Source organism: Simochromis diagramma, unplaced genomic scaffold (genome assembly GCF_900408965.1).
Source record: "Simochromis diagramma unplaced genomic scaffold, fSimDia1.1 OVJJ01000046.1, whole genome shotgun sequence".
In the NCBI taxonomy this organism is placed as follows: domain Eukaryota; kingdom Metazoa; phylum Chordata; class Actinopteri; order Cichliformes; family Cichlidae; genus Simochromis; species Simochromis diagramma.
In genome coordinates this window covers 1-25,686 of record NW_024387107.1, presented here as the reverse complement: position 1 = coordinate 25,686, position 25,686 = coordinate 1, and the positions used below count along the sequence as shown (strand labels likewise).

Genomic DNA, 25,686 nt, shown 5'->3' with positions numbered 1-25,686 from the left:
TGTAAGCAGTCAGCTCGGTCCTGGACATGGTTACTGACATAAAGCTGCTCTCTGCAGCCATGTTTGACCTTTGTAGGACTACAGTAATGGAGGATTTGGAGGCTGAACTGGGCTCTGTGACACTTTTTGTAGTGAACTGATGGAAGCTGCGTCTCAGATGGATGTTAGTCCAACACATCAGACACGACCTCTGCAGCTCTCAGTTGATGTGCACATGAATGATTTGTGTTTCCTCTGCAGGTGAAGGTAGAAAGTGTGTGTGAGCTGATGTGAATTGAGCAGCATGGATCAGTGTGAGGACAGCGAGGAGGGAGTCCCTCCCTCTAAAAGCACTCTGTGTGGGGAACATGAGAGCCAGACCAAAGCTCAGAGGTGAGATGACCATCTCTAACTGTCCATGACTCTTCTCCATGTCACAGCTCAGCACTCACATCACTGCTCCATCATTAATCACAGGAACCAGCCTGGACCTCCACCCAGCTCTGTGTCCTGTAAGAGTGACGCGTCCAAAGATTTCAACATTGAGTTTAAAGTCTCTGCTGCAGAGAGGTGAGCTGTTAGTAACAAGAACTCTCTGATTTAAATGATTTTGATGTTTCATGGTTTCTGCATCTCTGTAGCAGAGCAGTGTCTCCAAGGACACACAGGCTCAGCTGTAACTGTCAGTTTATCTGGTTTTAAGACACATTTGGACTCAATTGGATGTTTTTAACTATGTATTTTAATCAGAGGTGTAAATTCAGACCTCACACATCTGGATCCTAAACTATGATAGAAACAGCTGCTAGCAGTGGGTAGTTTGACTTTGATACGCTGCTCTAGAAAGCAAACAAAGGTTTGTGCAGCTACTCTTCAGAAAAGTGTTCAGAGAGCAGCTACTGTATTAAACAAAGGCTCGTCGTGTGAGCCCAGATGTGTGTAACAGCTGGATGAAGGAGAACCATCACAGTCACGTCTCCATCCCGCCTTTATTAATGAACTTCCTGTTGCTTGCAGATGACAGGAACACAAAGTGTTTGTGCCACGTGATGCTGCAGGATTTGTTAACGTGTCCATGATGGTAACATCTCCTCGTCTAACTGCAAACACATGAGCGCTCCTAACGGCAGCTATCACAGCCACACAGGCAGACTGTGTCTCACTGTTGCATTCAGGGACATTTGTTTTCCTGTAAAAAGCTGAACTCTAATCTAAGAGGACTGTTACTGACAGGAAACAGCTGCATTATCTGCAGTCTGTGTGATCACAGCTGCTTCAATCACTTTATCAGAGAATTGATCATTGAATAAAACATGTTTGTGTCTGCAGAGGTCAGAGGTCACAGTCTGCAGGATCCAGCTGTCCGTCGGTGAGGAGTGACTGGTCCAAAGTTTACCCTCCAGACTTCAGTGCTGAACCTGGACCAACGAGGTCAGAGACCTGTGATGACTCCTTTACATGTTTGTGTTTTCCTGGATAAATATGACCAAAGATTCATTAAAAAGATAAAAATATTAGACTTTGTCCTGTAGCGCTGTGTGGCAGGCAGGATTGGACCCAAACACAACAGGATGAAGTCAAAGAGGCAGCTTTATTTCAGCTGTGAACATGCAAACAGCAGAAATAAGGAAACATAACTGTAGGTTTGCAGTGAATGAAGCCTCAGCTCGACGCTCCACTTTGTCCCTCTTTTCCTTCTCCAAACAGCCACATCAGGAGTCTTTGATGGAGTTTTAAAATATTTAATTACAAATGTCCAAAGATGGGTTCAGGATACCTGAATCCACAATTATTAAAGCTAAAATAGTTCACAGGGTTTGGACTTTGTTAGGTGAGAGAACATCAAAGTGTTTTTTATCTTCAAACAGTATTTTTATCACTTCAGTTGCTCTCACAGCCCTGTTTGTTATTTTACCAGAGCTCTTATGTTTCACTCAGTGCTCCCACCAAACACCTTGGAGGACACATTAGTGTGATTTAGATTTCATTGGTGTAAACACCAGTCACACAAGCTAACCCATGGAGGCAGCAGCAGGCTTTGTGTTTGGTAAAGTCTGTTGGCTTAAACTAAGAGAGTTTAGTTTGTTAGCACAAAGAGCTGTCAGCTAAAGCCCCGAATGCACTTTGAATATAGACGAACTGAGAAAAATACTTTAAATACAGCAAACAGTCAAACTGACAACATCTTTTTCTGCTGATCATCCACAGCAGTACATTTAGCATTCATGCTAGCAGCAGGCTATGACTGTCCACAAGGCTTAATATACGTGTGTGTTTGATATAATGCCAACAAGTACAAATAGGTGTTCTTACAGGTCTTAATCACAGAGGTCTGATAAGTCTGGTGACTTTCACACTCAGCAATTTTGCTGCCTTTTATTTGATATTGGCCTTTTTAAAGCCCTTCAAAGTCTCCCACATTCATACAGAGCTTTTAACACCAAACTCCTTTACAGTCCTTCTCCTCTCACACACGATCACACGACTGATTTGTCTGCAGCAGCTGTGTTACTGCTAGTATTTTATTATGTGTGTAATCTCCTCATATTGTTCCTGTGGTTTAGTTTGACTTCCTTCTGCAAACTCAGCTGCTCTGTTGCTGATACACGTCTCCATGAATATGATTGATCAGATGCTGCCAACACCATGTGTTTCATGTGAGCGCTCAGCTGAAACCCTGGGTTGACTTATCGAGTTAATAACAAGCTTCACGTGACTGTGAATGCTAAAGTGAATCCAGATAAAGGAAAGAGACCCTGCTAATGTTGGACTCACTTCTTAGTGTAGATCCCAGGAGGAAGTTCAACATAGCCATTCTTTGTGCTAGCTCGACCAAACCTGAGACCACAGTGCAGGATAATGATTATCATCTGTCTCTGTCAAGGACATTTAAAATCCACAAATAACAAACATAATTATATTTGATCATTAAAAATGATGATTAAACAAAGTGTCAAACATACTTAAGTAGAAGGACTGATGTTTGTGTTAAAATACCCTCTTAAAGCTGAAATACTGATTCAACTTCTTTACTCAAGTAAAGGTAAAAGAGTACAGGCTCTGAAATGTACTCACAGTATTAAAGTAAAAACTGCATCTTTGAAGGAAATTTCTGCCAGTTTTTGTGCAAAGTTACCTGAATTTCTACCTCCAACATTAATATGAGAAAATTATCTGAACTTTTATTCTAATGAATTTAATCAGCTTGAACATTTTGTAGCACAAAAGTAGAAAAAACCCAAAGGGAATAAAAATAGCTCCGTTTGCTGTTGCCTGCATTGTAGATGGGCGGCTTTGCCTCAACACCTAAACAGGAAAATGAGTTTAGTCAAGTATTAAAGTGGGATTGAAGAGGTCAGGAAACCAGAGATCAGGTGTTGTGGTGCAGCATGGTCACAAGAATCATTTAGAAATGGGTCAAAATATTTTCTCTTCTAGATTGTTTGCACACAGTCTGATGTGCTGCTGCTCTGAGGTTTACTGCTCTCTGTGTACTTAGAAAACTGTGAGGTACAAGTAGATTTGACACAAGTTATAATGGCTGATTTCCATATAACGGTGGAATACAGGGACTTAATCGTTAAGTAAGAAGAAAGTTTGAAGCCTAATCTTGAAAGTAGAGATAGTGTCTGTCTCCTGAATCCAAACTGGAAGCTGGTTCCACAGAAGAGGGGCCTGAAAACTGAAGGCTCTGCCTCCCATTCTACTTTTAAATACTCTAGGAACAACAAGTAGGCCTGCAGAGCGAGAGCGAAGTGCTCTAATAGGGTGATATGGTACTACAAGGTCATTAAGATAAGATGGGGCCTGATTATTTAAGACCTTGTATGTGAGGAGCAGGATTTTGAATTCTGGATTTAACAGGAAGCCAATGAAGGGAAGCCAAAACAGGAGAAATCTGCTCTCTCTTTCTAGTCCCTGTCAGGACTCTTGCTGCAGCATTTTGGATCAGCTGAAGGCTTTTCAGGAGTTTTTAGGACTTCCTGATAATAATGAATTACAGTCGTCCAGCCTGGAAGTAATAAATGCATGAACTAGTTTTTCAGCGTCACTCTGAGACAGGATATTTCTAACTTTAGAGATGTTGCACAAATGGAAGAAAGCAGTCTTACATATTTGTTTAATATGTGCGTTGAAGGACATGTCCTGGTCAAAGATGACTCCAAGGTTCCTCACAGTGTTACTGGAGGCCAAGGTAATGCCATCCAGAGTAAGAATCTGCTTAGATACCATATTTCTAAGATTTTCAGGGCCGAGTACAATAACCTCAGTTTGATCTGAATGAAGAAGCAGAAAGTTAGCGGCCATCCAGGTCTTTATGTCTTTAAGACATTCCTGCAGTTTAACTCATTGGTGTGTGTTATCTGGCTTCATGGACAGATAGAGCTGTGTGTGCTATGTCTTCTGATAAGGCTGCCTTGGTGATTTCAACATCCATGTCTGCTGTGACTTTAAACTTCTGGTCAAGGACTTTTTAAATATTATTGACTCTTTTAACTTGACCCAGTGGGTTACTGGTCCCACGCATGAAAAAGGTCACACACTAGACTTGGAGCTTTTCCACGGGCGGGATGTGTGCGTCACTGAAATATCTGAGTTGGGCATCTCTGATCATTTTCCTGTGTTGTTCACTCTGACACTGCGCTGCTCAGTAGATAAGCCGTACGGCTGGGTCTAGGGATGCTTTTTAAGTAAAGGTTTAACTACAGCCAGCTAGGGATGGGTACCGTTTACATTTGAAAACCTGCTAAATCAGAATCAGTTGCTGATGATGGCTTTTTTCTTTTACATCAATCACGTATAATCTTAACTCAAAGTGAACATAGACTTGATTGAAGTAACTCAGATCAGCCAATTCAAAATGCTAATTCAATCAACTCTGAGTTTATGGCTAGACTCAGTTTGTTGGCCCTGCACCTTAAAACTATTCCCTGTTTGTCTCTCGTGTTTTTTGGATATTGTTTTCACATCTTATGTCACGGCTAGCGGGGCGAGCCATGTTGAATTTAATAAAGGACCCAAGATGCCGACACTGCTGTGAAGTGAGTGAGCTTTATTGAAACGGTGAAGTGCAGTGGAGATGGCCTGTGCAGAAGCTAAGATAACCTCTACTGAAAAAACCAACCACATAACCAGACAAGGGGAAGCAAAAGTAGACACACTGGCAGTGTCCCAATTCAGGGTCTGCACGCTTGAAGTATGCGCACTACGCGTACTACGTACAGTGCGTACTATAAGTACGAGAAGTGCGGAAGTGAGAGGCTTGTGAAATGGGACGGTCTAGCCTTCGCCGTGCTGCTCAGGTTGCCTAGCAACCATGATACTAACCGCGAGAAACGTTACATACAGCTTTGTTTGACAGAAATGAAGGAGAAAAAATGTTTTGTTGGTCATTCATTTTTGTCATGACATCACTTTATTAGTTGAGTATCTGAGGCTGAGACCACGGGACTGTAAAACATGATTGTTGGGCTTCATTTCTGTGCTGAACAGTCATTTCAAGATTAGTTAGTAAATAACAATTAGCTAATATTGTTCATGAGACTAAAATCATCTCACTGTGGTAATGTAAACATAATATGCTATATATATATATATATATTTATTTTACGGGTGGGGGAAAAAATCGATACTGTGTAGTATCGATTTTTTCCCCCACCCCTAATATATATATCGTGATATTTTGTTTCTCTCCTCCCCCTTTTGTGAGTGTGGACGCTTCATCTCTTTGCTCTTTAAATGCTTTGCTTCTTTTATTGATTTTTATTGATTTTTATGCTGATTTTTTCCCTTTTTTTCCGTATGAGCTTACCTGCGATAGCTTCTGGACACTTATAGATCATTAGGACTAAAGTGTTCTTAACAGAAACAGCAACATTTTTATAGTTACCTTATCCTCAGCGCTCCGTGTGTCTGTGGCCTAGACACAGCTGAAGCCTGATTACAGCGTCTGGGCACCGAACAGCCTCAATAGCCTGAAAAGGGGCTAACCGCTAGGCTAATTAGCAACAAGATGCCTTCCTTCTCCACAGATGACTACCACAGCCTCCTGCAGAAGATTGCAGTACTGGAGACAAAAATTCATCGCTTAGAAGTAAACGTGGAGGTAAATGGACTGTGTGGAAATGAAACAACCTTGCCTTTGATTCAAAACAATGGCGATGAGCAAGCTAGTACACAGCTAAGGAGCACAGATAACATGACCAAGAAAGTAGACTCTGTGCATCATTATTATAAATCCTCAAGTGATAATCCCCCCTTGGACTGTCTTGGTGCAAAACCAAGACATAAATCATGTCTCCTGGAAGGGGGAGGACGTATCACGGGCAGAGCACAGCGAGCTGAAATCTCTGAAACCGACTGGCCTTCACTTCCTACGAGACAGAGAAGCTCTTCTACCCCTGTATACGAGAGGAAACAGGACTGTACAACCGTGAATAGGAAGGATAACAACAAACCTCCAAAACAACTGAATGTGAAACTGCAGAACAGATTTGCTCCACTATCAAAGGACCCTGGATCTATATCGGACAACCATCCATCTAAAAGCAGCGAAGTAAGGTCTGAAAATCTGTTGAAAAGTAAAAGACCACAGGGAAAGCTAAAGGCTAGGCCTGAAACTCTGATTGTGGGTGACTCTGCCGTAAAGGATGTACAAAGGATGTGCGGTAAGAACACTAAAGTCCTCTGCTTTCCTAACGATATGGTCAACAACCTGAAGGAGAGAATTCTTCAAATTGCAGATGAATATCCAACTGCGACAAACATTGTTCTGCATACAGGGTCAAACGATGTGTCCAAACAACAGTCGGAGGTTCTGAAACGGGACTTTACTGGATTATTAAATACTGTAAACTCTCTGAATGCAGCTGTATTCATCAGTGGACCTGTACCGCCGGTCAGAGGAGGAGACGAGAGATTCAGCAGGTTGTTTACACTGAATAAATGGCTTATATCAGCATGTGCTGACCACTCAGTGCATTTTATTGACAACTTTAATATTTTTTGGGAACGCAGGCATCTGTTTAAAGCAAATGGATTTAATTTTAACAAGTCAGGGGTGAAACTGTTCACCTCCAACTTGTTTTATTCCATACGTTATCCATCTGTGCTTGGTGCCAAGGCTGAGATAAACGAGGAGTTATCTCATAAAGAGGAACAAACAGTACTCCAAGAACAGACAAAGCCCAGCAGAAACCTTGAGGAGGAGCTCCATTTGCCCCCACCCGGGAAGAGCCTCAGAAAGGAGAGACATCTAAGGCAAGAAGAGGGGTCCCTATTTGCCTCCAACTCTCTCAACAACACCAACGACCAGGACAAGGGACCACGACCTTCCCCAGGTCGTGGTCCCCCCCATACCCCTGACAGGCCATCTCCCTCCTCCCCCTCCCTTTCTCCCTCCTCCCCACACCTGAAATTCACTGAGGAGATGATGGAGCGGGTCAATGCTGGGCTCAGATCTACCCCCCGTCCCAATCCCTTTTTGTCCCCCATAAACCCCCCACCAGAGCGGCCAAAGGTTCGCCATCGAGCCCCACCCTCAACAGAGCAATTGAAGTCACATTGCCCAGCCTCGCCCCCCTTAGTTCCTCCTTACCACCTTCATGCCCTGTCTCCGCAGTCTGATGTGTGATATGTGAAGGGTCTGGGCTATGAGGATTATGGCAGTGGTGACTTTTCCCAGGAGAAGCTGGGACCCTGTTTACTAGAAGGTTTTAAAATTTCTGTACTTTTAGGTGACAGGAGACATGTGGCCTGGTCAAAACACAGAGAGGTGCACTCTAAAAGATCTTTAAACATAGTAAACATACCTTGTGTGCCACAGACTGCTCCCAAACACGAGGGGAGAAGTAATGCCTCTAAAACACTTAAGTTGGCTTTATTAAACGTTAGATCTCTAGCTGGGAAAACATTTTTAATTAATGATTTAATCACTGAGCACAGCCTTGATTTTATGTTTTTAACTGAAACTTGGTTGGACCAAAGTAACAGTGGAGCTGTTCTCATCGAGACGACCCCTCCTAACTACAGTTTTATCAGTGAGGCCAGGGTGAGTAGGAGAGGAGGAGGGGTCGCTGTCTTATTTAATGAATCATTTCAATGTAAGCAGCTATCTCCTGGAAGTTTTCAGTCTTTTGAATATGTGGCTTTACAGCTGAAGGCCCCATCCAAAGTTGTGTTTCTTAATGTTTACAGGCCTCCCAAATACTGCACAGACTTTTTTAATGACCTCAGTGAACTGCTGTCTGTGATCTGTGTTGATTTCGACTGTGTAATTATTGTTGGGGATTTTAACATTCATGTGGACAACCCTCAGGACAAAGGGACTAAAGACCTGAGTAACACTCTGGGCAACTTTGGGCTGACTCAGCATGTAACAGAGGCCACACATAATAGAGGACACACTCTTGACCTACTGATCTCCAAAGGCCTGAGCATTTCAAAGGTTACTGTGTCTGATGTGGGCCTGTCTGATCATTACTGTGTTTTCTTTGAAAGTAAAATCTCAGCCCACACAAATATATCAACAACAGTGATCACAAAACGGTGTATAACTGAACACAGTAGTGCAATTTTTAACCAGGTCTTCCCATTAACACCTGACCTGTCCAGAGGGTCAGTCAATGAGCTCGTCAATAGCTTCAATGCTAACATGTTAAATGTAATGGACACTATTGCTCCCATTAAGGTGAAGGTTATCTCTGGAAGGAAAAAGTCTCCATGGAGAAACTCCACACTGGTGAAAAATGAAAAAAGAGAGTGTAGGAAAGCTGAGCGCAGATGGAGAAAAACAAACCTCCAGGTTCATTATGACATTTATAAAGAGAAACTTCACAATTATAATTTACAACTGAGGAATGCAAGGAGGTCCTACTTCTCTGACATCATCACTAAAAACAGCCATAATGCTCGGGTCTTATTTTCTACAGTTGACAGGCTAACAAACCCTCCTGTGCCAGTGGCAGCTGAACTTCATTCGACCATGGCCTGCAATGACTTTGCCAAATTCTTCACAGAAAAAATCCAAAAAATTAGACAAGCAATTGGTACATCAACAGCAGATCCAGGATATGTACTGTGTCCACCAAAAAACAGTTTAAACACCATGAAACAGTTTCACCCGATTAACAGCAAAGACCTGGAGGACATCTTAGGTCAATTGAACTCCTCCTCCTGCTGTTTAGATGTCCTGCCAACAAGTTTTTTCAAAAAGGTCTCAAAGACTTTAGAGTCAGACCTGTTACAGATCGTCAACTTTTCTTTATTATCAGGTGTGTTTCCAGAATCACTAAAAACTGCTGTAATCAAACCTATACTGAAAAAGGAAAATCTTGACAAGACACAAATGAACAACTACAGGCCGATCTCAAATCTCCCATTTTTAAGTAAGATCATTGAAAAAGCAGTTTCTCAACAGCTCAGTTACTTCTTAAAACAGAATAATTGCTACGATGCCTTCCAGTCAGGTTTTAGACAGAACCACAGCACTGAAACCGCTCTGACCAAAGTGTTTAATGACATATGTCTGAATACAGACAGTGGAAAAATGTCAGTCTTAGTTTTACTGGATCTCAGTGCAGCATTTGATACAGTTGACCACAACATATTACTCAAACGACTGGAGAACTGGACAGGTCTTTCAGGAACTGTACTAAACTGGTTCAAAACATACTTAGAAAACAGGAAATACTTTGTATCAATAGGTAACTTCACATCTGAGCAGAGAAGTATCACATGTGGAGTTCCCCAAGGTTCCATCTTGGGACCCCTTCTGTTTAACATTTACATGCTCCCACTGGCACAGATTATAAACAACAACAAAATAAACTATCACAGCTATGCAGATGACACACAAATATATATCACAATGTCACCAGGAGACCAAGGCCCTGTGCAGGCTCCTGGTAAATGCATTGAGGAAATCAATGACTGGTTGTGCCACAATTTTCTCCAGCTAAACAAAAACAAAACTGAGGTAATAGTCTTTGGCGCCAAAGAAAAACGATTACAGGTCACCAGAGAACTTCAATCTATACACCTAAAAACCACAAACCAGGCGAGAAATTTGGGTGTAGTGATGGATGCAGACCTAAACTTAGAAAAACACATTAAGACAATAACAAAATCAGCTTACTATCACCTCAAGAATATTTCAAGGATAAAAGATCTGATGTCTCAACAGGACCTGGAAAAACTAGTCCATGCATTCATCTTTAGTAGGCTTGATTACTGTAACAGCATCTTTACAGGTCTACCTAAAAAATCAGTCAGACAACTACAGCTCATTCAGAACTCTGCTGCTCGAGTCCTCACTAAGACCAAAAAAGTGGACCACATCAGTCCAGCTCTGAGGTCTTTACACTGGCTGCCTGTCCGTCAGAGGATAGACTTTAAAGTCCTGATGCTGGTCTATAAAGCTGTGAATGGTTTAGGACCAAAATACATCAATGACCTCCTGACCCAGTATGAACCTTCCAGATCCCTCAGGTCATCTGGATCCGGTCTTTTATCAGTTCCCAGAGTCAGAACCAGACACGGAGAAGCTGCATTCAGCTTTTATGCTCCTTATATCTGGAACAAACTCCCAGAAAGCCTCAGATCAGCTGAAACACTCAGTTTATTTAAATCCAGGTTGAAGACTCACCTGTTCTCAGCTGCATTTGAATAAAGCACCAAATCCACACTTTTAAGCTTAAATTTCAAAACTTACATTTAACTACTGATTTTATCTACTGTTCTGATTTTATCTGTTTTGATTTTATATACTGTTTTGTTTGTTTGTTTGTTAATTAGTTAGTTAGTTTATTTGCTTGTTTTAATCAATTTTAAATCATGCTTTTTATTTGTTTTTGTTTCTAATGTCTCTGTAAAGCACTTTGAATCACCTTGTTGTTGAATTGTGCTATACAAATAAACTTGCCTTGCCTTGCCTTGCCTTGCTAATAATGTATCGATACAGGGACAGCAGAAATCGATATTTTGTTACAAAAACGGTTTTTGTGCTAAGAGCATGTTGATCCTTTTTCTGAGCAAGAATCCTGACATTCCTTCACTGTCCAAATGTGTTTAACTTTTTTTTGGCAGCAATAAACATGACAGTTTACTTATTTTAATTTAAGACATTTTTTATTTTAATTAAGTTTAAAAGTTTTTTTTATTTAATGTAAATTTATATTTTGTTTTAATTTACTTTCAAATTCTTCAGTTTCTGAATGGGCTGCATAGTTTTCATAAATTGCTTAGTTCAGAATAGCTATAATTGTACCAGATGGTTGCATTCAGTTAAGTTGGACTAGACTGTAATACAAACCGTTCAGTTTGTCAACAATAAAACTGACTGAAATGAGAGAAAGACTGAGTGTGAGACTTTGATATTAGATAAAATGAATATTGATAAAGTTTAACTTTATGTACAGAATCTGAATATTGCAAAAATATTTTTTTTAAAAATCTCAATAATATCGTATCGTGCGTTAAGTATTGTGATAATATCGTATCGTGGGATGTATGGTGATTCCCACCTCTAATGTATATATATATATATATATATATATATATATATATATATATATATATATATATATCAATAAGTAGAGGCTTTAAAACTAAGTTAACGCTGAAAGTACAAACATCACTAATGTCACACAACTTTGCCGACATGTGGCCAACAGTGATGTTTTAATGTTCTTCGTTATTAAACATTCGCACATAAATAAGTGACGTCATATTCAGTACTTACTTTTGACAGTTCACTCTTGGCTGCTCCCTTCTGCCGTATTTTGCGGCAAAATTATCCACACCCACCGCTGCGCTATGAATTGTGGGATATATGGGACCACGCTTGATATTTGGGAAAATCAATGGCGCATTTGGAGTATGAATTTGAAGTACACTTCGAATTGGGACAGCCGTCGTCATGTGGCAGTGACGTAATTGCACTTAAAATGCGTACTTCAAGCATGCAGACCCTGAATTGGGACACAGCCACTAACATAGGACATGGCACTGTCAAAATAAAACAGGAAGTGAACACAGAGACACAATACTAACACAGTACAGAGGGAACACAGAAACCAAAACCTACATAAAAATAAAAAGAACTGCATTTATAACTAAATTGGAATCTTAAATTCCAACCGGAGTGTGTCCATGAAGGCATCGCGACGCGTCGTGACGCACGCCACGCCGCGAGTCTGCACGTGCCTGTTGTGACCAATCACATTCGCGAGGCACCGATATATGCCTTCCGGGTTGTCGTCTCGAAAAGATGCGGGGGAGAGGCGTTAGCGGATGGAAGCAACAGTATTTTGATACCGCCGCGGGTAGATGCGTGGGGCTCGTATGTGACATCGCACGTAGTGAATGGTGAGTTGAGTCTGAATGTTTGTTTGTATTTGTAACCTGTATCAGTATGCCAGTGCTATTAGCTGATGGGATAGCTAAGGCTGAGGCTTACTGCATTACTACTACTCTCACTTTACGTGGCTGTAGTTTTGTTATTTGAGATTGTCATTTATTTTAATTCATTACAATGGTTGGATATGTATTTGTTGTATTTTCTCATGAACTTTATTTCTGTGAAGGTTCTCAGTCATCCAGGTCATCGTAGTCAAAGGAGCTTGCAAAGAAAAGCGTCTGGACTTCTTTAAGTTGCTTGAAGACGTTTCACCTCTCATCCGAGACCTTAGAACTGAAGAAGCTTCTCGGATGAGAGGTGAAACGTCTTCAAGCAACTTAAAGAAGTCCAGACGCTTTTCTTTGCAAGCTCCTTTGACCATGAACTTTATTGTGTACACTGGAACTAAAGCTAGCTTGGGAAATTTAGATGAATTTTGCTAATAGTGGTCCTGTGATTATAGTGCAGGCTAGTGGTGCCCTGGAGAGACCACAGCGACACCACTACTTTGGATGGCGAGCTAGGCCCAACGAGCCAGAACCCCAGCTACAACTTCCTGCGGTCTGGTAGGAGGCTGCTGCGGCCTACACTCTCCCCCCCTGGTTTTCAGTCCCCCAAATCTCACTTTCGAGATCTCAGTCTTGGAATCTCAGTTCTGATCATCACACTTCCAATTTCAACCTGTTACAGACTGTCATACGCGTTGGACTTATATCAATCATGAAATAGCAACTTTATGGACATTGTCTGCCGGGGGTTGGAGGAGGTTGCTGCACCGCTGTGCAGCGGATAATTTTACAAGCTTGAATTATGTTTTATCTTTTTCCTGTCTGCAGAATTTGTAAATATTGGTATTTGGTAATTGCACTTTATTTTCACTATAAATAATAACTGTAATCACAATATCTGTGGTTGTATGTTTATTGTACTTCACTCACCTCCTAGAGCCGAATCTGATATCTTCTGAATTAGCCCAACTACTATGGAAGAAATATAGTATCATCAGAATTCAAGTATTTTTAGACATTGAATTTATGACACTGAATTTTTATCCTCCAAATTTCCCTGCAAAAATATTCACCTGCAAGAATTCACCTGCAAAAATTCACCTGCAAAAAATTCTCCTGCAAAAATTCACCTGAAAAAAATTCACCTGCAAAAATTCAACTGCAAAAGTGATGAACTTTAATGACCCAAGCCAGAGCAATCAGCACCAGATCGAGTCGAGTGGCTCTCAGCCAATTAAATTACGCTGTTTGATCACATGACACCGTTAGCCAGCAGTGTGTCTCCTAAAAGAGAGCTGTTTAAAGGTGAGTGATTAAGTTTTTCTCCTAAATAGAGATCATTACAGAACGCCTTGTCTTACTTAAAATCCCATTTATTTATTTTTAAAAATTTTTATCATCTACTCGAATTAAGGAAAACGTTTGACTAACTCAAAGACAATTTCCACGCCTCCCATGCCTGTCTGCAGAAGCAGTTTTGAATTTAGGAGCGCCAAGATGGCAGCGGCAAACCCTGGCGGCTCTCCGGTATATTTTTATCTTCAAGTTTGTCTTTTGAAACCTTAATTTTAATTAAATCCGTTGCTCACGTATAAAGTACACAGACGGGGTCTTTGCTCAACTCGTCTGAGGCGTGTCTCACTAAGCGCTACATGCTAGCATCCTGCTAACCGAGCTACCCTTTACATGCTGTGCTTTAGAAAATGGGATACTCGTTAAAAAATACTCCGCAGATATTGATAGATAGACGAACACTGCAAATATAATGTTGGAAACGAGAACGGCCTTTGGTGAAGGGGTAAAATACACCATGAATAAAGCCATAGAGTGAATGGCTGCCATGGTTGCAGAACAGCCTGATTTAATGACAAGAATGGGGAAGAGTGAGGTGAAGTGAACCACAGCCACAAAACACGGTCAGACAAGGCGGCAAAAGGGCAGTGATCTGTCCGTCAGTATGAAGTTGGTGTGTGCTTTGGTGAACAAAAACTCCAGACTGGTAGCAGGAAGATGGGAGACTCGTGTTTCACTGGAATAGTGGTGAATTAAAACATCCTTTGTTGGGGACATTTCGGTGTAAATGCATCCATACAGGCAAGACAGAGGCAGACTAGACAGTGAAGAAAACAAGGCAAACATTAGAAATATAAAAACGGAAATATAGGATGAGTCGGGGATGAGTTCCTGCCCCAAGTGGAGGAGTTCAAGTATCTCGGGGTCTTGTTCGCGAGTGATGGGAGAAGGGAGCCGGAGATCGACAGACGGATTGGGGCTGCAGCTGCAGTAATGCGGACGCTGCACCGGTCCGTCGTGGTGAAGAGGGAGCTGAGTGTAAAAGCGAAGCTCTCAATTTACCGGTCGATCTACGTCCCTACCCTCACCTATGGCCACGAGCTGTGGGTAGTGACCGAAAGAACGAGATCGCGGATACAAGCGGCAGAAATGAGCTTCCTCCGAAGGGTGGCTGGCCTCTCCCTTAGAGATAGGGTGAGAAGGTCGGCCATCCGGGAGGGGCTCAGAGTAGAGCCGCTGCTGCTCCACATCGAAAGGAGCCAGCTGAGGTGGTTCGGGCATCTGACAAGGATGCCCCCTGGGCGCCTCCTGGGTGAGGTGTTCCAGGCATGTCCCACCGGGAGGAGGCCCCGGGGCAGACCCAGGACACGCTGGAGAGATTATATCTCTCGGCTGGCCTGGGAACGCCTTGGTATTCCCCCGGGTAAGCTGGAGGAGGTGGATGGGGAGAGGGAGGTCTGGGCCTCTTTGCTTAGGCTGCTGCCCCCGCGACCCGGCCTGTAAAGTCATTAAAACAGCATACTCTGATTAAAAGAAACACATAATTGGGTAGGATAATAACAATAATAATGTTAAAAAACATGTACAAGATGGGTATGTATACTTGTAGCCAGAATACTATAAAGTTGTAGCATGCCAGACCATCTTGATTGAATGTAACTTCGCTCCACACAAGTTTTATGGTAGACATATTCATATTGGTATCTAATAAATGATTAATTCTTAGATTTTATCGAACGTTAATTTATAAATTGTTTCTGTCTTTGTGTTTGTTTCAGATTATGCAAGATGAAATTATTCAGTCAGCAAGACACTTGCTGCAGTTGCTGACATCATCCAACTGAACTGCTGCTGTGATGAATCAGAATACAAGGTTTACTTTAGCAAGACTTATGAGTTAATGCTACATTTAACTAAATTGTTATATATTTTTTGTGTCCAATATTGTCTCCATATGATTTTGTTTTTTGCAACATCTTGCAGAGAGCAGAGTCAAGGTACCAGCTTGGTCAACCCTAAAAGACCATCTGTTCAATGACCAGGTGAAAAAGTCATAAACTAAACACTCTGCATGAGCATGGAATTTAGGATGCAACTTTATATCTTACCTGCTCTACACTCAGGGCTTGAATTACAACAACAGTCAATCACATAAAAAAAATATACTTTTGGTAGTTCTGTGTCTCTGTCTCTCTCTTCCAAACCCAGATGGCTGCTGGTACTGAACCGGGTTCTGGTTCTGCTGGAGGTTTCTTCTTGTTAAAGGGGAGTTTTTCCTCTGCACTGTCACTTCATGCTGCTCAGTGTGAGGGATTGTTGAGGTTGGGGTCCATATGTCCTGCGAACAACTGCTGGGCAATGACACCATGCAATCTTCTGGGATTCCTTGGATAGAAAACCTGTGAACTGCACTTGTCCTTGGTCTTCACAGCTCACCTTTTTACTGTTTATTGAATCAAAATGCTCCAGTGACATGGATTCTACATTGTAACTGATGTGATGTTCTATAAAGTGGTTTTAATAAAAAAAAAAGGCAAAAATTAGTTTGTTTCTTTATTCAATTTTTGAACAGTGATACTCATTCAGTAAATGCAAATTATTTACATGGCAGTGCACTATAGGCATAAATCTAGACCCCTAGATAAAACATGATGGCATTATAGCAGTGACAACTCCTCCACAGTAGCAGGTGGGATTTCTTTTTTGAGGACGGCTCCTTTTACCTGTCACTACAGATGGTCTGTTTATGTTTTGATCAAGAGCCTTTTTTGGGCAGCTGAAGAGAAGAAGTCTATCTTGGTCACATTACCCAGCAAAACCCAGTATGCAGGTTCACCTGTAACAGTCCTTGTGCCACAGATCAACACTGTTGCTTCTACATTAAACAGAAGAGCAGTGACGTGGGTGCAGGTCTCCGTGACTCCGGCCTTACAGCTGGAGTGGGCGGCTTCAACCTTCCCTGTGATGCTCACAATGACCCATGGCTGCAATGCTGGTTCATTCAGTCTTTGAGAGTGCAGTACCTGAAACACACAAAGTTCTTGTCTTTAAATAAATGTTTTATCTACTTAATCATTAATGTAACAGTGTTTAGAAAGTTAGCACATACATGTAATTTTTCATTTCTTTATGTGTCCATCTATAGAACGCTGCATGTTATATTCTAAATCTGCCTGTTCTGTCAGAAACCTGCCTGCAGAAAATGAACCTAAAGGATGTAATGCAAGGATGTAATCACTTTCAAGATGGAGAAAGCATAAAGTGACAATTATGAATCACTTAATATGATAAGGAGATTCTGCAGGTCATTAATCAATGTATAAAATTAAAATAAAATGCATTTTTAGTGACACAAGATACAAATATGGAAGCAAGATGTATAATCACTCAGTTTGGGGAAATTGTGGGTAGCCTGCAAGGGCCTCAACTTCTCCATACCCACAATGTGCAACAAATGGGCACAGCTGATCTTCAACAGTGGAACATCGGCCAGTTACTTCCAACTTTAACGCAGCTTGTAGTCTTGGAGAGCAGCACACCAAAACTGCATGCACAACTTCTGCTAACAGTGGAAACGGATTAAGAAATCCATGCAAACAGATTCATAAACCGAAAGAATATTATTTCACAGGATTAATGATCATATCAGCCGCTGGCTGACCACAAACCCTGAGGGTGTATACGAGAAGCAGAAGAAGCAGAGGGAATATCCCGTTTAAGTTTAGATAGTATTTGTAAAGATATTGACCATATCCTTTTCTGAAAGTGTGGATATAATGGATGGGGTAAGGTACTGACATGCTACAACTTTATAGTTGTTAAATTCTGGCTACAAGTATACATACCCATCTTGTACATGTTTTTTTTTAGGTTTTTTTTATTATTATTATTATTATTATTATTATTATTATTATTATTATTATTATTATTATCCTACCCAATTATATGTTTCTTTTAATCAGAGTATGCTGTTTTAATGACTTTACAATATCATTTACATTGTGTTCCTTACATTTTCCCTAATTGTATGTTATATCAATCCTATATTTCCATCCATCCATCTTCATCCGCTTTATCCGAGGCCGGGTCGCGGGGGCAGCAGCCTAAGCAAAGAGGCCCAGACCTCCCTCTCCCCAGCCACCTCCTCCAGTTTATCCGGGGGAATACCAAGGCGTTCCCAGGCCAGCCGAGAGATATAATCTCTCCAGCGTGTCCTGGGTCTGCCCCGGGGCCTCCTCCCGGTGGGACATGCCTGGAACACCTCACCCAGGAGGCGCCCAGGGGGCATCCTTGTCAGATGCCCGAACCACCTCAGCTGGCTCCTTTCGATGTGGAGCAGCAGCTGCTCTACTCTGTGCCCCTCCCGGATGGCCGACCTTCTCACCCTATCTCTAAGGGAGAGGCCAGCCACCCTTCGGAGGAAGCTCATTTCTGCCGCTTGTATCCGCGATCTCATTCTTTCGGTCACTACCCACAGCTCGTGGCCATAGGTGAGGGTAGGGACGTAGATCGACCGGTAAATTGAGAGCTTCGCTTTTACACTCAGCTCCCTCTTCACCACGACGGACCGGTGCAGCGTCCGCATTACTGCAGCTGCAGCCCCAATCCGTCTGTCGATCTCCGGCTCCCTTCTCCCATCACTCGCGAACAAGACCCCGAGATACTTGAACTCCTCCACTGGGGGCAGGAACTCATCCCCGACTCATCCTATATTTCCGTTTTTATATTTCTAATGTTTGCCTTGTTTTCTTCACTGTCTAGTCTGCCTCTGTCTTGCCTGTATGGATGCATTTACACCGAAATGTCCCCAACAAAGGATGTTTTAATTCACCACTATTCCAGTGAAACACGAGTCTCCCATCTTCCTGCTACCAGTCTGGAGTTTTTGTTCACCAAAGCACACACCAACTTCATACTGACGGACAGATCACTGCCCTTTTGCCGCCTTGTCTGACCGTGTTTTGTGGCTGTGGTTCACTTCACCTCACTCTTCCCCATTCTTGTCATTAAATCAGGCTGTTCTGCAACCATGGCAGCCATTCACTCTATGGCTTTATTCATGGTGTATTTTACCCCTTCACCAAAGGCCGTTCTCGTTTCCAACATTATATTTGCAGTGTTCGTCTATCTATCAATATCTGCGGAGTATTTTTTTAACGAGTATCCCATTTTCTAAAGCACAGCATGTAAAGGGTAGCTCGGTTAGCAGGATGCTAGCATGTAGCGCTTAGTGAGACACGCCTCAGACGAGTTGAGCAAAGACCCCGTCTGTGTACTTTATACGTGAGCAACGGATTTAAATAAAATTAAGGTTTCAAAAGACAAACTTGAAGATAAAAATATATATATACACTCACCGGAGAGCCGCCAGGGTTTGCCGCTGCCATCTTGGCGCTCCTAAATTCAAAACTGCTTCTGCAGACAGGCATGGGAGGCGTGGAAATTGCCTTTGAGTTAGTCAAACGTTTTCCTTAGTTCGAGTAGATGATAAAAAATAAAAAAAATAAATGGGATTTTAAGTAGGACTAGGCGTTCTGTAATGATCTCTATTTAGGAGAAAAACTTAATCACTCACCTTTAAACGGCTCTCTTTTAGGAGACACACTGCTGGCTAACGGTGTCATGTGATCAAACAGCGTAATTTAATTGGCTGAGAGCCACTCGACTCGATCTGGTGCTGATTGCTCTGGCTTGGGTCATTAAAGTTCATCACTTTTGCAGTTGAATTTTCTGCAGGTGAATTTTTGCAGGTGAATATTTTTGCAGGGAAATTTGGAGGATAAAAATTCAGTGTCATAAATTCAATGTCTAAAAATATTCGAATTCTGATGATACTATATTTCTTCCATAAACTACTCATAACCAACTTAAATTATTTTAGCTTATGTACTTGCTACATGGCAGTGACGTAATTGCACTTAAAATGCGTACTTCAAGCATGCAGACCCTGAATTGGGACACAGCCACTAACATAGGACATGGCACTGTCAAAATAAAACAGGAAGTGAACACAGAGACACAATACTAACACAGTACAGAGGGAACACAGAAACCAAAGCCTCAGAACTAGAAAATCTTAATCAGAATGAAATTGTAACAAAAGACAATAACAATCAAAACAAAACTACTGAGTCCACAGACTCGGGACATACATCGGCTCAAACTGTGGTCATAAATATTTTGTACTTGTAAATCAGACTGTGTAGTTGTGAACTGAGTTTTGTAACATTGTAAAACAAAATGTCTGAAAAGTTTATGTTTTTGCGTTCATTGATTTGTGTGTGTAAAAATGTAATAAATGTAAGAAACATTAGAACTACTTTTGCTGACACAAAGTTTGGCGAGCACTGCAAGTTGTCCCTTTAAACCAGTCACTGATATAAAGAGAGCACCTTGTTCCAGGGCATCTGAGCATGGAGGGAAAACTTTATGCAGGAGATGGTAAGAGCTGTTGGGACTAAAGAAACTGAGCAGAAAACTACAGACATCTGGAAACTGAGTTGTTAATTCTCAGTGGGATCAGCAGGACTAGCAAAGCTCCACCATGACAGTCATCTGATTGACTGAACCCATCCAAACATCACTTCATGGACCTTTAGCTTGTGTCTGTGTGTGGACAGACATAACATGAGCTAATTATACATTACTCCTCCACAGAGTGGACCAGCAGAGAGCAGAGGTTTCCACTGGTCAGTCTGCACAGCAACATCAAACACACCTGGACTCTGTGGTTATGGTTTGTAGTACTACGTTTACATTTGTTCTTTTCAGTCACCTCTATGCTGCACTTTGTGGACCAGAGGATTGTCAGTGTGTCCAACATAAGTCAGAGTTTGGGCTCCATGATTTCAGTCAGATTGGGGTGACTGTAGCTCAGGAGGTGAGCAGGTCAGCTACTAGTCAGAAGGTTTGTGAGTCAAACCCTGGCTGGCAAATGTACTGGGTAACGTACTAAACCCAAGCTGCCCTCTGATGCATCCATCAGAGTGTGAAAGAAAGTATTTAAGCATAGAACAATGTGCTTGGTTGAATGAGGCATGTTGTATAAAATGCTTTGTGTGCACAGAGTATCAAAGAGAGCTATATAAGAACCAGTCCATTTACCACTGGGTAATTCATATAGTCTTCTTTTCCAGCGGCTGGAGAAACACATCACAACATTTGTGAAGAATGAGCTGGAGAAAATCAAGAAGGTTCTGTGTCCAGATCACCCAGAAACCATAAAAAGCCAGAAGGAGGATGAGGAGATATTTGAAGGTGAGGATGAAGATGAAAGAAAGAGCTGCAGAGAAGCATTTCTGAAGATCACACTCCACTTCTTGAGGAGACTTAAGCAGCATGAGATGGCTGACCATCTGCAGAGCAGTAAGAGAATTTCTCTAAAGACTGAATATTGATCTTTCCTAATAGCTCAAGAAATGGACCAATAGACATTCATCCTTTCAGGGTACTGAAAGGCTATGATATTTATTATATAGTCAAAGGAGCTTGCAAAGAAAGAAAGTTCATTGTGAAACCTGGCCCCACCTTATCATGTCCAAAATATTTGGGACAGAGAGGACAGATGGTTTGAAAGAGGAGTGAAAGAAGCCATCTATGTCCACTGTGAGCGACCATCTTTGAACAGAGGCGGTGGTTTACAACACCAACTCTCTGCCATCTATAATCCAGTTTTGAGATCCCTTCCCAGACGCCTTAACACCCACTCACATCCTGGGCCATCTGATCTCAGGAATTCGCATGATAAGGTGGGGCCAGGTTTCACAATGAACTCACCCGAAACTCTGGCTGATTGGGACCCACACCCAGTTTCACACCTTGGCTCAGGCGATTAGAGGATCATCAGGGGGTCCTTTTGTCCCTCTGTGGGGGGATACTCCCACTAGGTTTATATCTGGGACTCTCCACCATTTGACCTTAGAACTGAAGGAGCTTCTCGGATGAGAGGTGAAACGTCTTCAAGCAACTTAAAGAAGTCCAGACGCTTTTCTTTGCAAGCTCCTTTGACTATGATGACCTGGATGACTGAGAACCTTCACAGACATATTTATTACATAATATTTTTTTCTAAATTTCTTACCTTCAGAAATATTTGCTCCACTCTGTAAACGAGAACTTAAAGCCCAACTGAAGAAGAAGTTCCAGTGTGTGTTTGAGGGCATCGCTAAAGCAGGAAGCCCGACCCTCCTGAATCAGATCTACACAGAGCTCTACATCACAGAGGGAGGGACTGCAGAGGTCAATGATGAACATGAGGTCAGACAGATTCAAACAGCATCCAGGAAACCAGACAGACCAGAAACAACAATCAGACAAGAAGACATCTTTAAAGCCTCACCTGGAAGAGACGAACCAATCAGAACAGTGCTGACAAAGGGAGTGGCTGGCATTGGGAAAACAGTCTTAACACAGAAATACAGCCTGGACTGGGCTGAAGACAAAGCCAACCAGGACATCCAGTTCATATTTCCATTCACTTTCAGAGAGCTGAATGTGCTGAAAGAGGAAAAGTTCAGCTTGGTGGAACTTGTTCATCACTTCTTTAATCAAACTAACGAATCAGGAATCTGCAGGCTTGAAGACTTCCAGGTTGTGTTCATACTTGATGGTCTGGATGAGTGTCGACTTAATTTGGACTTCAACAAAACTAAAATCCTGACTGAAACAAGAAAGTCCACCTCATTGGATGAGCTGCTGACAAACCTCATCAGAGGGAACCTGCTCCCTTCTGCTCGCCTTTGGATAACAACACGACCTGCAGCAGCCAATCAGATCCCTCCTCAGTGTGTCGACATGGTGACAGAGGTCAGAGGGTTCACTGACCCACAGAAGGAGGAAGTACTTCAGGAAGAGATTCAGAGATGAGGAGCAGGCCAGCAGGATCATCTCCCACATCAAGAAAGCTCGAAGCCTCCACATCATGTGTCACATCCCAGTCTTCTGCTGGATCACTGCTACAGTTCTGGAGGATGTGCTGGAAACCAGAGAGGGAGGAGAGCTGCCCAACACCCTGACTGAGATGTACATCCACTTCCTGGTGGTTCAGGCCAAAGTCAAGAGGATCAAATATGATGGAGGAGCTGAGACAGATCCACACTGGAGTCCAGAGAGCAGGAAGATGATTGAGTCACTGGGAAAACTGGCTTTTGATCAGCTGCAGAAAGGAAACCTGATCTTCTATGAACCAGACCTGACAGAGTGTGGCATCGATATCAGAGCAGCCTCAGTGTACTCAGGAGTGTTCACACAGATCTTTAAAGAGGAGAAACAACTGTACCAGAACAAGGTGTTCTGCTTTGTTCATCTCAGTGTTCAGGAGTTTCTGGCTGCTCTTCATGTCCACCTGACCTTCATCAACTCTGGACTCAATCAGCTGGAAGAACAACAAACAAGCTCTCAGACAGAGAAATACTTCTACCAGTGTGCTGTGGACAAGGCCTTACAGAGCCCCAATGGACACCTGGACTTGTTCCTTCGTTTTCTCTTGGGTCTGAAGACTAATCAAACTCGTTTGCAAGGCCTCATGACACAGACAGGAAGTAGCTCAAAGACCAATCAAGAAGCAGTTCAGTACATCAAGGAGAAGCTCAGTGAGAATCTGTCTGCAGAGAAAAGCATCAATCTGTTTCACTGTCTGAATGAACTGAATGATCGTTCTCTAGTGGAGGAGATCCAACAGTCCCTGAGTTCAGGACGTCTCTCCACAGATAAACTGTCTCCTGCTCAGTGGTCAGCTCTGGTCTTCATCTTACTGTCATCAGAAAAAGATCTGGATGTGTTTGACCTGAGGAAATACTTTGCTTCAGAGGAGGCTCTTCTGAGGCTGCTGCCAGTGGTCAAAGTCTGTAAAAAAGTTCTGTAAGTTATAAAGTTTTTATTATTTAATTTGGTTGGTATGTTATGGAAAAACACACTGCCATCAACTTCTGTTTTGTTTTTGTCAAAATCACTGTAATATAATCACTGTACCTTTATATACATGTGACTTGTATTAATGCTGCTGCCCTCTTGTGGCTAAAGTGTAATTATGTTCTTGTTATTAGGGAGGATTTGAGAGTAACATGCCAAGTGAGTCAGCACCTTCGCTTTAGCTTAAAAAATCCAAATTCTTATGTCATCAGTTATAGTTGCATGTATTCATTATCATAATTTAACCTTTAATATTGATGTCTTAAATTTATTTTGAGTAAACTAATGTTAAGGTTCAAATATTGGGGAAGGAGAGTACAAACAACCATGGTCCAGAACTTGGTCAAACGATTTTAATGAAATACACGCGTGGGAAGACCAGCTCCGTTCGCAGACCGGGCTGATCTCCGACTTAATCAAAGCATCAACAGATATTTTATACCATCAGGGCTTGAATTTAATGACGCCCCCTCATACGTCACAAACAGAATATATGCATACGTCAAATCAAAACCACAATGACTTTTAACACAGTTTAAAAGAACATTATCTCCTATCTTCATGGCAGGTACTTCCTGTCACTGCCGGATGCTCGCTTATCATCTTGACACATCAGCAGCAGTTCTGCGACAAACTGCTCTTTTGCAACCCCGAGCAAAACATGATTAAACTTCCACCTATAAATGATTCTCTTTAACTAAGTGTGTGCCTCGTCCTTAAAGGCTCCTCAAAATAACCTGCACTTAGACTCTGCTTTCGGTTTCAGTTCTGCAAAAGGCACACTCTTCAAACCTGCAACTTCCTGTCAGCCTGCAACTTAGTCTTTCTGAAAGACACACACTGTTTCAACATCTGAATGCAATATCAATTTTGTAGATTATATTATTAATGCAATGGTAATGATGATGATTATTAACAATAGCAGCAAAATATCTCTCCAATCTCAATACTCCCTCTCTCGACCTCTGGAACACCAGAGGTCACAATACATTGTGTTGGGTCACTCCTCGGCCCACTCAGCTGCTTCCATGTCCATCCATGGCATCATGGACATCGGGGTCACCACTCCCGCTCTGACCCTCTCTAGCCGTCCTCTGGCTCAGCAAATCAGACAACCTCATGTCATCTAAGTGGTCCAGTAATAAACACCAGCTCCCCCTCGAGAACACTCCATGCGTAAGATTAGGTTTTTTCTGCGTCCCTCTCTTGTGGTCCATCATGCCTCGGGCCTCCAGGATCCTCACCCCCCTGTGGTCGCCGAGATCTTCTGTAAAGCAAACCAAACACCTTTTCCTGCACCTCCCTAACTTATCATCTTTGGGACTCTTTAATCAAAAGCCTGATCCTAATTATCTTCTTGACTTATTGACTTGTATTTATATATATTCTTCAACGTTACTCATCATTTTAAAACTCTTAAAACGCTGCTTTCACGTCCCTGCATGCGTTTCCTGTCGCTTGCCTTATCTAATCATCAACATCCTGTACACAGAACTCTCGCTGCTGCAAGGCCTCCACTCTGACCTAGAATCTCCTTTCACAAGAAAATCATTATAAGCGCCTATTCTACTAAAAGATCCAAAAAAAACAACCACTTTATCAATTAAGTTTAAACATATAAGCAATTACTCACGCAACATTTTATCATAGCTAAACGCTGCCTTGAAACAACTCCTGTGTGTTAACACTAACTTCATTTTAAAACTCACATTCCTATGTTATAACCTGTTTTTGGTATAGCCTTTTTATTTCATCTTGCTCCTTTGATGTAACAATACCTTCTCATTCTAGTTTATCAGACTTAACCAAAATATATGCTTTCCTTCCTTTGGTCCTTCTCTAAAGCAAGAAACTCCTATTCAGTTCCTCTTTTCTGTCACTTATTACAGGGCCAGCTCAAGTTCAGTTAAACGCTAAATGAATTTGAGGCCTTTTGCCTGGAATCAATACTGTCATGTGTGTTTATGGACTCGTGGTGTGTGTGTATGTGGTGTTGACCAACAATCCCCGGTTTTTTTTTTTCGCTCCAAAACACCCAAACACAAAAACCCCCTCTTTTTTTCAATCATCCTCACCGTTTATATTGGCTAATCATTAGCG

At 42.0% G+C, this 25,686-nt stretch overlaps 1 protein-coding gene and 2 long non-coding RNA genes across 6 annotated transcripts; 2 read left to right on the top strand and 1 right to left on the bottom strand.

The window, feature by feature from the left end:
• Positions 1–328: 328 nt before the first annotated feature.
• LOC120743180 (NLR family CARD domain-containing protein 3-like) lies at positions 329–22,530 on the top strand (the record flags this gene model as incomplete). The annotated part of the gene is made up of 6 exons (XM_040046753.1): positions 329–372; positions 457–549; positions 1,309–1,410; positions 20,335–20,413; positions 20,814–21,042; positions 21,764–22,530. Coding segments are annotated over exons 4-6 (999 nt in total), but the record flags the coding sequence as incomplete, so codon positions are not given.
• LOC120743181 lies at positions 11,819–16,209 on the top strand. 4 transcript variants are annotated; one of them, XR_005698087.1, is made up of 6 exons: positions 11,819–12,345; positions 12,840–13,689; positions 13,799–13,911; positions 15,456–15,550; positions 15,661–15,719; positions 15,886–16,209. It is a non-coding gene; the product is annotated as an uncharacterized LOC120743181 (long non-coding RNA). The 4 variants fall into 4 exon arrangements; XR_005698086.1 differs by having other exon boundaries at positions 15,661–16,209; XR_005698085.1 differs by having other exon boundaries at positions 13,854–13,911; positions 15,456–16,209.
• LOC120743182 lies at positions 12,338–12,856 on the bottom strand. Its single transcript, XR_005698088.1, has 3 exons — positions 12,756–12,856; positions 12,622–12,623; positions 12,338–12,539 (listed from the first exon to the last, which is right to left on the bottom strand). It is a non-coding gene; the product is annotated as an uncharacterized LOC120743182 (long non-coding RNA).
• Positions 22,531–25,686: the final 3,156 nt, after the last annotated feature.